At 48.7% G+C, this 12972-nt stretch overlaps 1 protein-coding gene across 1 annotated transcript; it reads left to right on the top strand.

Moving 5' to 3' along the window:
* Nucleotides 1-220: 220 nt before the first annotated feature.
* LOC149747632 (uncharacterized) lies at nucleotides 221-4648 on the top strand. Its single transcript, XM_089895106.1, has 2 exons — nucleotides 221-3348; nucleotides 4010-4648. The coding sequence occupies exon 1, from the start codon at nucleotides 2608-2610 to the stop codon at nucleotides 3088-3090; it is 483 nt and encodes a 160-aa protein (XP_089751232.1). The 5' UTR covers nucleotides 221-2607; the 3' UTR covers nucleotides 3091-3348; nucleotides 4010-4648.
* Nucleotides 4649-12972: the final 8324 nt, after the last annotated feature.

Raw genomic sequence — 12972 nt, 5'->3', positions numbered from 1 at the left:
GAGGGCTATGAGGCCTGAAAAGAGAGCAGGAGTGGGAAAATCAGGAAGTAGACAGATTGGAGGCAGGCAATAGACAGGGTCCTCCTGGCTTTGCATGTGCTGATGGGTGTTTCATCCTCTTCTGTTTACTGAGCCAGATGCCTTGAGGCATGGGCTTGCCCTGCCTACATTTGTTGTCCTGAGCAGTTTCACTGGCCACTCTTTGTACACATTAAAATGGGTGGTGTTAAGTTCTGTGAAGCAATTAGATTTTAAGGAGATGGCCCTGATTGAGATATGCATAAAAAGATGTTCAATGGACCTGGGCCCACAGGGCACCTATCATTTACTCAAAAGTCTTCCAGAAGAGGGTGGAAGTCTCAGGGCCTGAGGCTCCACCCTGGTGAAGCGCTGGGGGCTGGGAGGTCGGGCTGAGCTGCTGGGAGTCACAAAAGGCCTATAGTGGATGAAATGGGTGGATACCGTTTCCCAGCACCTGCCACCTGCCTGCTCAGTGAGGGTTAAGGGCTGGCACTGCTCTTTCCTGAAACCTGCAGGATGACACCAGGCGTCAGCTTTGATGAGTATTGAGAGTGGGCTGGGTGTGAGGAGGTAAGTGAATTGAGGAGGATGAGTAACTGGGTAAGAGAGGCAACCTTCCTTTTCTGAAGATTCGGGTTGAGGAAAAAAGCAGGGCAGGTGAAATCAGGAAAAGAACCATCAGCCAGGCTGACTTCTTTCTTTATTCTGAGCAGAGGACTTTGCTGCCAAAGAGGTAGGATAGGATTCAAGGATGGCCAGTGTTCATTCATTTATCCAACAAATAATTACCCATCAGGCACATACTGATGTGTTGAGGATACAGAGAAGATGCAGTCTCTGCTCTCAAGTAACTTGTTGCGCATTTCTACCTCTGTGCCTTTGCTCACACCATTTTCTCTGCCCGGCCTTCTCTCCCTCCTCTCTCCATCTTTTCCAGGGTTTCTCAACTTCAGCACTATTGACATTTTGGGGTGGGTAATTCTTTGTTGCAGGGGCTGTGTTGGGCACTGTAGAACTTTTTAGCAGCATCCTTGGCTTTTTCCCACTAGATGCCAGCCCCTGCCATTGGTTGTGATATCCAGATTGTCTCTAGACATTGCCAGATACCCCTTGGGGGACAATGGAACCACGGATCCATTTGGGGTTTATTCATCTTTTGTGACCTCCCTCAAGTCTCACCTTCTCCCTGAACCTTGCTCTGGCTCCTGCTGCTTCTGAGGACTTCTCCTTTCTTTGGTCTCCTGTACCAGTGATTGGTGCTGCTGAGCAATTTAACACATCATCCTCTACTCCTCTCTGGCCCTGGAGATGTAGATGTCATTCAGGCACCGAGAAAAACCTATTACATCTCCGAGAATGAGCTGCTTCAGTTCTGCCAGGGAGCCCCCACTTTCCTCAATTGTCAAATCAAACTCGGTGAAAGACCAGAAGATGGTTTAACAGATGTGAAAGAACCTGGATTATAAATTTGCTATAAAGCAGTGATTAAGCAATTATTGGAAATTTGTAACATGAAGAACATTAAACTCTCAATAATTAGAGATTAATAAGAACCAAAAGTCATTCTCTGAGCCCTTGGGTAGCTGGTACCAGGATTCAAGTCATCCATTCCCTCATACGTGCAATGTTTACTGAGATGTACTATGTGCCTGGCATTGGGTCAGGCACTGGGTGTGCAGAAATAAAGTTTCTGCCGACACCCAGCTCAGTTTGCTGGGGATGAAGGATGTCATAGTCATCAACAGTTGCAGCCACAGCCTGTGGTGAGCTGGTGAGCCCTGAGGGAACTCAGGAAGGAAAAGGATACCTGCCATGTAGCAGCCATCAGACTGCAGCCACTACCCACAGCGAGCGCTGAGGAAACTCAGGACAGGAGAACACAGGATACTGGCCCCAGATAGCTGAGGTACATATCAAAGGAATGATTTCAGTGAGCCCAGACTCTTGCCTCTTCCCATACATAGAAAAGCACTAAATTCCTTGATTTGAGCGGTCTGGTTTTCTTTAATTAACAATAACCTTTTGCCGTTCAGACTACCTGCCCTTTGTTGCAAAGCTCCTATGTATCCTGGCTCCCCCCTCACCTCCTGGAGCAGTTCTCTCAGGGTTACTTGAGATGCAGCCTCCCAGGCTTGAAGACCTAAAAATTCCCGCCAAATAAAACATAACTCTCAACTTTTAGGTTGTGAATAATTTTTCAGTGACAGAGACCAGATAAAGGTGGCAAGTGATGTAACAGAGATATTTCTAAAGTGCTGAAAGAGCACAGAGGGGAGGCACCTGACCTGGAAAGGGAGGTATTAGGAGGCCTTCTTAGAAGAGGTGACCACTAAAACAGTCTTGAAGGACAAATAGGAGATAGAAGAAAAAGGCTGTTTCAGAAGAAGGAAGAACACATGTAAAAGGCACGGAGTTTCAAAGAGCAAGTGTGCTTAAGGAAATTTTTAGCAGTTTTATGCATCTGAGGAGGTCTGTTGACTTAAGGGACTGGGCAGTCTCGTCAGTACCAGACTAGTGAGGGCCTTAAGTGGCCTTATTTCAGTTTTTAAAAAGTCCCTAAAGAAGGCAACGTTTGAACCTAAGAAAATGCATTTAAGCCGTCGGGTTTTCAGCCAGCACGGCGGCAGGCGATTCCCTACACCGCCGAGAAAAGCGGTCTTTGCAGACGGTGACCACCCGGGCTGGCAGGACGGTCGAGACCCCCGCGCTCGAGGCCCCGCTGCCGCCTCCGCCGCTCCCGGTGCCGCCCCGTCCGCCACGGGCTCGCACCGCCGAGCGCCGGCCGTAGGCTCCGGGGGTCTTGAGTCCTTGGTCGCAAGAGCGACTTTGCAGAGGGAGCTGGGCATGGCGGGGACGGGCCTCGGCAGCCCGAGCGCCCTTCCTTCCCGCCCGCTGCCCGCCCCGTGGTTCCGCCCCGCCGGGGTCCCCACCTGCCGGCCTCCCAGCCCCCAGCGAGGGAAGCATCCTTCCCCAGAGCGGTTTCTCAAGCTGGCGGAGTTCTCGGAGTGTTACAGCTTGGAGCGCGGCTCCCGTGTCTGTCCTGATGTCCTCAGTCCACGACAGGCTTAAGCAACTAATATTATTGGTTATATTATGAACAAATGACTGAACGGTGTCATCCCCGTTCTCTTTAACCAGAAAGTATTTATCATGTGTCTGCCATTTACATTGCCCTTTGCTAGGCGTGTGGCAGCGCGCACTTCCTCTCCTCCGGGAATAACGTCGGGAGACAGTTACCGCTGGCAGAGTTCGCCCTCCTTTCTACTGCATCTTCTCGGAGGTGTCTCCAGGAGCTACACAAACCAAACACATGTTGCCATCTACAGTGTGAGTGTTGGAAGGAAAGGTCACTTAAGTGCGCAACAGAGGCTTCAGAGAGGAGGTGGGGCTTGTAGCGGACTTTGGAGGAACAGGCAGCCCTTAGCTGGGTGGACAGAAGGAGGGCTCTTCCTGGTTGGGAGTAGAGTAGGAGGTGAGCGAGTTGAGGGATAATGAGGTATGACCAAGGCGGGGGTGGAGGGGTTCTCTCGTTGGGGGGAAGTGTGTGCTGGCCTGTGAGACCTCCTCTCCTCCAGCAGACACGGTGCTGCCTTTAAATTTCAAGTGACCTCAGTAAGACCACAGGGTGTGACACCTGAAACCTAGAACAAAGACTGAGCCACTGGGGAAATGGCACCTGCCCTGGGTGGGCACAGGAGGTCTAAACTGGGAAGCAGGAAGCTGTCTGGGGTTTTATGGGCAGCTGCATAATAGGAGTGTGACATTTGTCTTCCAGGTGATCCTTTTTATTAAGAAGGCCTATTTAGACACCATTAATGGCTTATTCAAATGCCAGTTATGCAGGGCTGAAGGAATTCTCAGTTTCAATGGGTTCTTAGTTAATAATCAGAGCAGGGTTGGAAGAGAGAGGCTTCCCAGGGAAGGACTGATGTTTCAGAGACGCTTTGAAAAATACTAATATATACCAATGTTTTATTTATCCTAACAGACTTTCTCCCTGAAAAGAACACCCCAACTTCAAAGGAAAGGAGGTGTCAAGTCATTTTAAAAAACACGTTATTTATTTAATTTTTAGGTGCGTTGGGTCTTCGTTGCTGTGCACAGGCTTTCTCTAGTTGCGGCGAGCAGGGGGCTGCTCTTTGTTGCAGTGCGCGGGCTTCTCATTGTGGTGGCTTCTCTCGTTGCAGAGCATGGGCTCTAGGAGTGTGGGCTTCAGTAGTTGTGGCATACAGGCTTAGTTGCTTGGTGGCATGTGGGATCTTCCCAGGCCAGGGCTCGAACCTGTATCCCTTGCATTGGCAGGAGGACTCTTAACCACTGCGCCACCAGGGAAGTCCCCGAGTCATTTTTAGATTTAGAAGGTAGCAAGTATTAATGAGAACCTACTGCTGGGGGTGGGGGCTGGGAGTAAGTATCTTCTCACAGCTGGTGTAAAATTGATGGTCTTCTGGTTCGTGTAGGAGGCTATGGCCAGAAGATGGAGAAGACACACCAGGGAGACTGCTGATTGTTCAAGCGCTCTCCTCCCAAACCTCCCCAAAAGATGCCGTTTGAATTTACCTCTTTCTAGCCTCCAACTTGGAGTCTCTTTGGGGTTGCCAAAGTCTTCCTTTAAAGTACAAACACCTGGAACACTCCTTAAAGGAGAGAGGGAAAGGATGACAGGAGATTGGGAAAGGGAGGTAAGAGGGATGGAGATAAGAAGGATTCTGAGGTGTGGGGCATCTTGAAGGAGGGGGATCTGGGAGGGCGTCTGCAGGGAGATACTTGGGTGTGGCAGTAGAAGAGCACTGGATCTTGAGTGACAAGGAGCACTGACATTGACATTGAGCACTGACAAGGAGCTGGGAAGGCGCTAGACACAAACTTTGCCTAGTGTGCAGTCAGTGATTATAAAAAAACAGCATTAGTGGGCTTCCCTGGTGGCGCAGTGGTTGAGAGTCCGCCTGCTGATGCAGGGGATACGGGTTCGTGCCCTGGTCCGGGAAGATCCCACATGCTGCGGAGCGGCTGGGCCTGTGAGCCATGGTAGCTGAGCCTACGCGTCCTGTGCTCCGCAACAGGAGAGGCCACAAAAGTGAGAGGCCCGTGTACCGCCAAAAACAAACAAACAAAAAAAGTAACCTATAAAAACTATTTACAGATTGGCAAACATTTTCCAACTCACTGTCTCTACTTCCTGTCCCCCACTCTCCCCTAAATCCAAGGCTCTCCAACTTTTGCTCCCACCATGCCAAGCTCTTCCTCCTAAGGTCATCAGGGGCCTCCTTGTTGTGGAATCACATGGACAACCTCTCAGAAACAGAAACCACTATTAGCACTCCCTTCTTTAAATCTGTTTTGCTTTGGATTCTGCGGTGCCCACTCTCCTGGTTCTCCTCCCACCTCTCTGGTTACTGCTTCTTGGCCTCTCTAATGCCTTTTTTCTTCTGTTTCAGCTTAAAGGCTGGTTTTCTCTGGGGTCGCTTGTTCATCTTCTCACTCCTTGAGGTCATTTTACTGATTCATGGTTTGAATTATCACCTGCAGTCCAAATCACTTTCCTAAGGCCCAGACCACTATGGCCAACTGCCTCCTGGAAGCCTCTACTAGGATTTTGCTGCAACTTGCTTCTTTCCTGTGTTTCGCTTTTCAGTGAGTGTCACCATCACTTCAGTTGTCCAGGACAGTCATCTTTGACGACTTCCTTTGTCTTATTCCCCTCATGAAATCGATCACTAAGTCTTAATTCTATCTCCCAAAGTGCTTTATTTTTTAAAATTTATTTATTTTTAATTAAGTTGAGGTTTACTCAGAATTATTTACCTGCTGTCTTCACTGATTCTTCTACCTCCCTCTATTCCGCAAACAGAAACAACCCCAGGGGCTCGCCAGCTCCCTTTTTCCTCTCCACTCTCTCCATTTGGGTCATTTGCACTTTTCCAGCTTTTTTTGTTCTTTTCCATTATGGTTTGTTACAGGATATCAAATATAGTTCACTGTGCTATACGGTAGGACCCTGTTGTTTATCCATCCTATATATAATAATTTGCGTCTGCTAATCCCAACTCCCAATCTACCCCTCCTGCCACTTAGCAACCACAAGTCTGTTCTGTACCTCTGTGAGTCTGTTTCTGTTTCATAAATAAGTTCATCTGTGTCATATTTTAGATTCCACATATAAGTGATATCATATGGTATTTGTCTTTCTCTTTCTGACTTACTTTACTTAGTATGATATTCTCCAGGTCCAACAATGTTGTTACAAATGGCATTATTTCATTCTTTTTTATGGCTGAGTAGTATTCCATCACATATATATATATATATATATATATATGTATACATGTATATATATATACACACACATGTCTATATATATACATGTATATATATATGCTACATTTTCTTTATCTATTCATCTGTCCATGGACATTTAGTTTGCTTCTATGTCTTGGCTATTGTAAATAGTGTTGCTATGAACATTGGGGTGCATGTATCTTTTTGAATTATAGTTTTGTCTGGATATATGCCTAGGAGTGGGATTGCTGGATCATATGGTAGCTCTATTTTTAGTTTTTTGAGGGACCTCTTTACTGTTTTCCATAGTGGCTGCACCAATTTACATTCCCACCAACAGTGTTGGATCACAGCTGTTATAGCTAGATTTAGACAGGGTTTCCCTGCCCTGACACTATTCACACTTTGGGCTTGTACGATTCTCCAGGGTGTGCTGTTGTATAACATTTGGCAGCATCCCTAGCCTGTACTCTCTAGATGCCAGTGGCACCCCTCCCCTCCCCCCAACCCGGCTGTGACACTCAAAATTGTCTCCACACATTGCCTATTGTTCTCAGGGGGGAAATGCCATTCATTGACAACTGCTGATCTAGAACAGTCACCTGAGACCAGGAGGTTCCCTTGGGAATGACAGAAGGGGCCTGGGTCCCCGAGCAGTTGGGGGCACATAACTGTGGACAGCCTACCTCTAGACTTATCCACGAGGAGACAGAAATATCCCTCCAGTCATAATTAATTCTAATTAAGTCAATTATCTATTTTCTTTTGAAATACAAACTATTGAAAATAAAGCTCAATAAAATTTATTTGGTTGGCAAGGACAGACAAACAGAATGAAAAAGTATTGTAAAAGGTCATGGTTTAAGAAAGATCAACTCAAATGTTCGGGTTGGTTGATTAATTGGGAGTCTTAGGTGAAAGAGACAGTTATACTTTTTACACGAGCTTAAGCAGAAAAGGTGAGGAAGCTCATAGAATCAAAAGGTGAGGAAGACACGCAGGAGTCAGTGAATTTATAGGGACGTCAGGGACTTGAGCCTTCTAGAGCATACTCTGTGTCTCTCTCTATCTGTTCCTCGTTCTCTCCTACTCCCAGGGGACTTTCTCCACACAGCAGGGAACGTGGCTGCTGACAGCCTTGAACTCACATTTCAGCAGATGCATCATCGTGAAAGAAAGGAGTTCTTTCTCAGCGACTCCAGCAACTGCTGTCATATGACCTCCTGAATCAATCACTGTGGTAAAGTGCAGTGATTGTCCTAACCTGGCTCATGGGCCTCCCTCAGTGGCCAGGGGTTCAAGGTCTGTAACCAGAGGGTCAGGGTTGGGAGGTGGGCACAGACTGGACAAAGACGACAGTCACTTTGCCACTCAGCTCACACACCCTCTTCTTCCCATATACACAATTCCAAAAATGTCCCTGCTTAAGAGAAAACTGCGTTGCTCAGACCTCCTTCCCATGGGAGACATCCAGAAGTCTATTGAATACCCTTCCCCCTCAGGTCTGGATGTACTCCTCGTGACCTCGCGAAGGGATAAATGTACCACCCACAACACAGCCAATATGTAGCCATTATGGGGAGGAGCAGGAGAACAATAAAAACGTCCACTTAAAAAAGGGGTGGGCTTCCCTGGTGGCGCAGTGGTTGAGAGTCCACCTGCCGATGCAGGGGACACAGGTTCGTGTCCCGGTCCGGGAAGATCCCACATGCCGCAGAGCGACTGGGCCCGTGAGCCATGGCCGCTGAGCCTGCACGTCCGGAGCCTGTGCTCCGCAACGGGAGAGGCCACAACAGTGAGAGGCCTGTGTACCGCAAAAAAAAAAAAAAAAAAGGGGGGAAAGGGAACAGGAGATGATGGCTGCCGGCTGGTGAGTAAGTGGGTACACGTGTTTGTGGACTCACTGCCCTGGCCATGGGTGAGTCCTCCATCAGCCAGTGTGGTCCCCCTGCACTCTGCTTGCTGGACCCTCCATCCAGGGCTCACCTCGGCCACACCTGAGGGGCACTGGGCAGGTTTTGCTGCTGGGGCTAGCCTGCCTTGAGGCCCACTCCCTCCTGGCATGAGCTCTGGGGCCTGAGTTTGCCTTAAGCTTCTGCTTGTCCAGTCTGCAGTGTCTCTGGCAATAAAGCTTAATGAAAATCTCACTGGTTACATTTGAGGGAGCATCATTGACTGGTGGGTCATGATGTTTGAGTCTGGCTCCAGCCTTGCATTACTGTCTCTTAGCCCATACCCCCAGTCCTCAGTTTAATGGCTTTGTCTGGCCTTTGCCTTGGATCCAGGGACAATTTACTTTCTGTCAGGCCATCCCCTAACATTTGTGGGGCTGGAGCAAGAACGCCGTGGTCCCCCCACTTTTACTTTCCACTCAGCTCTGCTCTGCCTCATGCCCTCATGTGGTCAACTCAGTGAGCACATCCAAGCTCTGTTTGCCCCTACCCTTCATCAGCCATCTCTCAGCAGCAAGGGATCAAGGGGTGTGTAACTTGGGAGCGTAGGATCTACTCAGAAGAATAACGAAGGGAAGCGGCCTTCACGGGCCCAGGAAGCAGGCTGTAGGACACTTGGGAAGGACGTTCTGTGATCTGAGGTGCTTGAAGCGTGGTCTAGAAGAGGGTCCCAGGCTCCAGGTGGACATATCCCCTGGGCCAGTGTTATTAGTCCCATGGAGAAGGACGTGGCCAGAGGAAGGTCAGATTAGGACACTTTAAAGCATGGGGTGGGGGTGGGGGGGAATCAGGACAGGACCTTTCTTGCTCAGGTCTATAGCCAGTACTGCCTCTGTCCCCAGGTGGCTCCCTAGTTGTTGACACTCAATCATGGCTAGGAATTCCTAAGCTTTTTTGGCAAGGGATGAATTTATAATAGAAGGTATTTAGCCTGGGGATCAGACTTCCCCATTTCTCTTCATCCTCCCAGATAGCTGTTTGCTAATCAGGACATTAATTTCAGCACAGGGACAGAACTCAGCTAAGGAAGGGACCTCCCAGGGAGCCTGCTGGGTCAGATTTTGGGGAGTGACAAGAAACTGGAGACTGCTGATGAAAATAGCGAATCCCTCTCCCTTCATCTTGTCTCCCAGTCTCCCTCTGATCTACTTCATCGGTAGAAATCAACAGGGAAGGGAGAAATGGGGGTTGCAGAGTCCCAGCCCTGGCATCACAGAGCAGAGTGCAGAAGGGTGCATTTGGAACTGAGAACTAATAGCTCAATAACGTGTACAGGAGGAGGGCACAGTTATTCAACCCCAAGGATCTGTTGCATTTGCTAAAGGCAGAAAGACAATCTCAACAGGCCCGTGCATCCTGCTTTAATGTAAGCCCCTAAAAGTAGCCAGAGTACTCCAATGTGCTAATGTTTTTCTGCCAAAGCCTTTTCTAAAGCTTTCACCATGGGGACAGATGGCTTGGGTCACAACATACATCAGTTAATAGTTTAAGCATGTATCAGATTATCAGATTCCCAGCCTGGGATGGGGATCTATGGGGGTGAGGGTCCTCCCTCAGCTCCCCACCCCATCTTAGCTTATTTCTCCTTCTAGGTATGTCACTTGCAATATTCTGTATCAGTTTTGGTTGTTGGTTGCAACAACAGAAACAGATTCTGACTCACCGAAGTACCAAGTGATTTTAATGGAAAGATATGGGGATAGTTCACTATGTGAAAGTAATAGTAACCTGGCCTCAGGGGGTTGGCTGCGGGGAGAAGCCATGGTGACTCTGAGTATTTCAGAGCCTTTCTCCAGATCACTGTTGTCAGACCCAGCTCCAATTTCCTTCTATCCTGGATGTCTGCTCAGATTTCAAATTCCTGCAGTGCAGAATCTGATTGGCTCAACTTGGGTCAGGTGGCTATTCCCTGGGCCAATCCCTGTGGCCAGGGGATTGGAGTATATGATAAACCAGGTCTGAGTCCTTTGACTTTCCTGTGCCTGGGAGCAGGGTGTTGAGGCCGGCAGCCCCAAGAGAATCCCATGGATGGGGAAGAAACAGATTTCCTAAAGAAAGGGAGGTGCTGGTACCAGAAGAAGGTGGCAAGTATGTTGGGGAGATGAAAACATCAAATGGCTTTTAGGGCAGGCAAGCTGGGATTTCAAGGTGATCCCTTGAAGAGGGAGTAGGAGAAGAGGAAGTAACCACGTTCTAAACGGCATGGAGGAGGAAAGCTGCTCCTTAACCCACGTGGACCCCATACACTGCCCTGCTGGCATAGGCACACACCTGATTAAACTCCCTGGTCCTCGCCTATTGCCTTTTCCCTCTTTTGTTTTCTACTACCTTTTCTCTTCATGGAGATGTGCTCAATGGGGAATGTGTTTTAATCATGCATTGTCCTTGCTTTCTTTTTATTTGTCTCTCCTCCTCTTTCCCTCCCTTTACATGATCACCGTCTTAGTTCTGGATGACCACCTTCTTGGATTTCCCATCAAAACTAATCTGTCTAGGGCTTCCCTGGTGGTGCAGTGGTTGAGAGTCCGCCTGCCGATGCAGGGGACGCGGGTTCGTGCCCCGGTCCAGGAGGATCCCACATGCCGCGGAGCAGCTGGGTCCGTGAGCCATGGCTGCTGAGCCTGCGTGTCCGGAGCCTGTGCTCCGCAACGGGAGAGGCCACAACAGTGAGAGGCCCGCCTACCGCAAAAACAAACAAACAAACAAAACAACTAATCTGTCTAGAATCTCTTTCCTATAGGATTTGATCTTACCAGCTATTAGGTGGGAAGAGACCAGATAAACTAATTCCACTAGGGCTTTAACATCTGAGGTCTTAATGAGTTGCTGCTGTCACAGCGTAATGCTCTTTTACTGAGACTTCAATGGAGAAATTTCAGGCTCTATGGGAGGGGGCTGCCGGTGCAGGCCTCTTAGGGTCTTGGTACCTCTTAGATCATGGAAGCGTTGGCCTGATCCAGTCCAGGTGTGACTGTGCTGATCCTGATGCCAGGTGCATGCATGCCTCTCAGGCACCTAACACTGATCCTTAGACCTCACCTCACGGCCTGGAAAGAAATAATGCTTTGCACCAAATTATAACACAGCATTAAGCACACAAAGTCTGTCTGCATTGGACTGTTTGACCAAATGTATTTTAGGGTGACCATCAAAAACGTTATCCGGGCTTCCCTGGTGGCGCAGCAGTTGAGAGTCCGCCTGCCAATGCAGGGGACACGGGTTCGTGCCCCGGTCCGGGAAGATCCCACATGCCACGGAGTGGCTGGGCCCGTGAGCCATGGCCACTGAGCCTGAGCGTCCGGAGCCTGTGCTCCACAACAGTGAGAGGCCCGCGTACGGCAAAAATAAATAAATAAAAATAAAATAAAAACATTATCTACTGGTCTGGTAAGGGTATTGATCCATCAGATCCAGGATGCTGAGGAAGGGGCTCCTCAGGCTGCAGTGGGCCTGTGTCTTGGGGCCTTTGAGGGCCCTGTAATGAGCAGTGGTGGGCGGGGCTGCAGGTGATTGGATGAGGAAAGGAAGGTCAGAGGCGGGACACGTGGGACAGGTGTGGATGTTGAGGGAGGTCCCCAGTAGAAGGAGAGAGAAGCACAAGCCTTCCTCACACAATGAGTGGAGAGGTAGAGGCAGGGGGAGGGGCAGGGCCTGGCGAATCACAATGTCAGTCTTCTTCTCTTGGCTTTTTTTGTGTCTGTGTAAAATCTGGTTGGCTATTTCTAGCTCATTCTTACAGATGAAAAGCAGTAGCCCATTAGGGTGGGCAAGATGAACTCTGTGCCATCACCTTGGCTAAGGGTAAGAGCGAGATGGGAATGATGGTCAATATGGGCTGACTTGGCACATGTAAGTGCACCTAAAGGAAATAGATTCTCCACTACAGGCACTTCCTTTTGCCCCTGACCACCTTCTATATACACTGTGTACACTGTCAATCTCAGGGCTCATCAAAACATGACCCCTTGGTAAGAGCATCATTTTTCTGGGACCCTAGCAGTTTTTCTGGAAATGTTGGTAGTCAGGGGATCCAGGAGGAACCCAAATGAGCTTCCAAGACCAAGTCCAGGTGAGTCAGGGAGGGGATGTGTCAGAAAAAGAGCAGAGTCACACCTCCTCCAGGAAGCCATCCTTAATGACTCCAGCTTCCATGGATCTCTGAGTTTTCTGAGTTTGCAGTCACTTTTACATAGGAAGGCACACTAGAAACATCTGTAGAGTCACTAAAGATTCAGTAGGTCCAGGATGGGATGGGAACAATTGCATTTTTCAAAGACTATTATGCATAATTCTGATAAATGCCCTTGGTTGAGAAGCATTGTAGAGCATTTATAAGAGGTGCCTAGGAACAGAACTTGTAAAATGGAGCCCATTAGAAGAAATTTAGCTGCCAAATGAGATTTGTTTGCCTAGCACAGTGTTAAAAAAATCTGAATGTGAATGCTTTTAGGTTGGGGGGGGTGCAATCTTCAATTTGCCAGTCTCCCACTATTCCTTAGTGCGCCACTCTTTTCATTGCCTGTGACTGATGGGTACTAGTACATCTGGGCGATGGCATCCTTACATGGGCACATTGGGAGGCACCCCCCCTTCTTCCAGCGGTGCTGCCCTAGCTCTGAGTGTTTCTGAGGGTCCTTTTCAGGCACTAACTTCAGAATAACTTCATACCACACACAAGAAAATCAGTCTCCTCATTCTGTAGCTAGATAATAATTATTTT

This window comes from Delphinapterus leucas, chromosome 14, assembly GCF_059928025.1.
Source record: "Delphinapterus leucas isolate spDelLeu-1000000601 "Yukka" chromosome 14, BTC_Dleu_Yukka2, whole genome shotgun sequence".
Taxonomy (NCBI): Eukaryota; Metazoa; Chordata; class Mammalia; order Artiodactyla; family Monodontidae; genus Delphinapterus; species Delphinapterus leucas.
The sequence above is the reverse complement of the archived record's forward strand: the minus strand, read 5'-3'. Positions and strand labels throughout refer to the sequence as shown.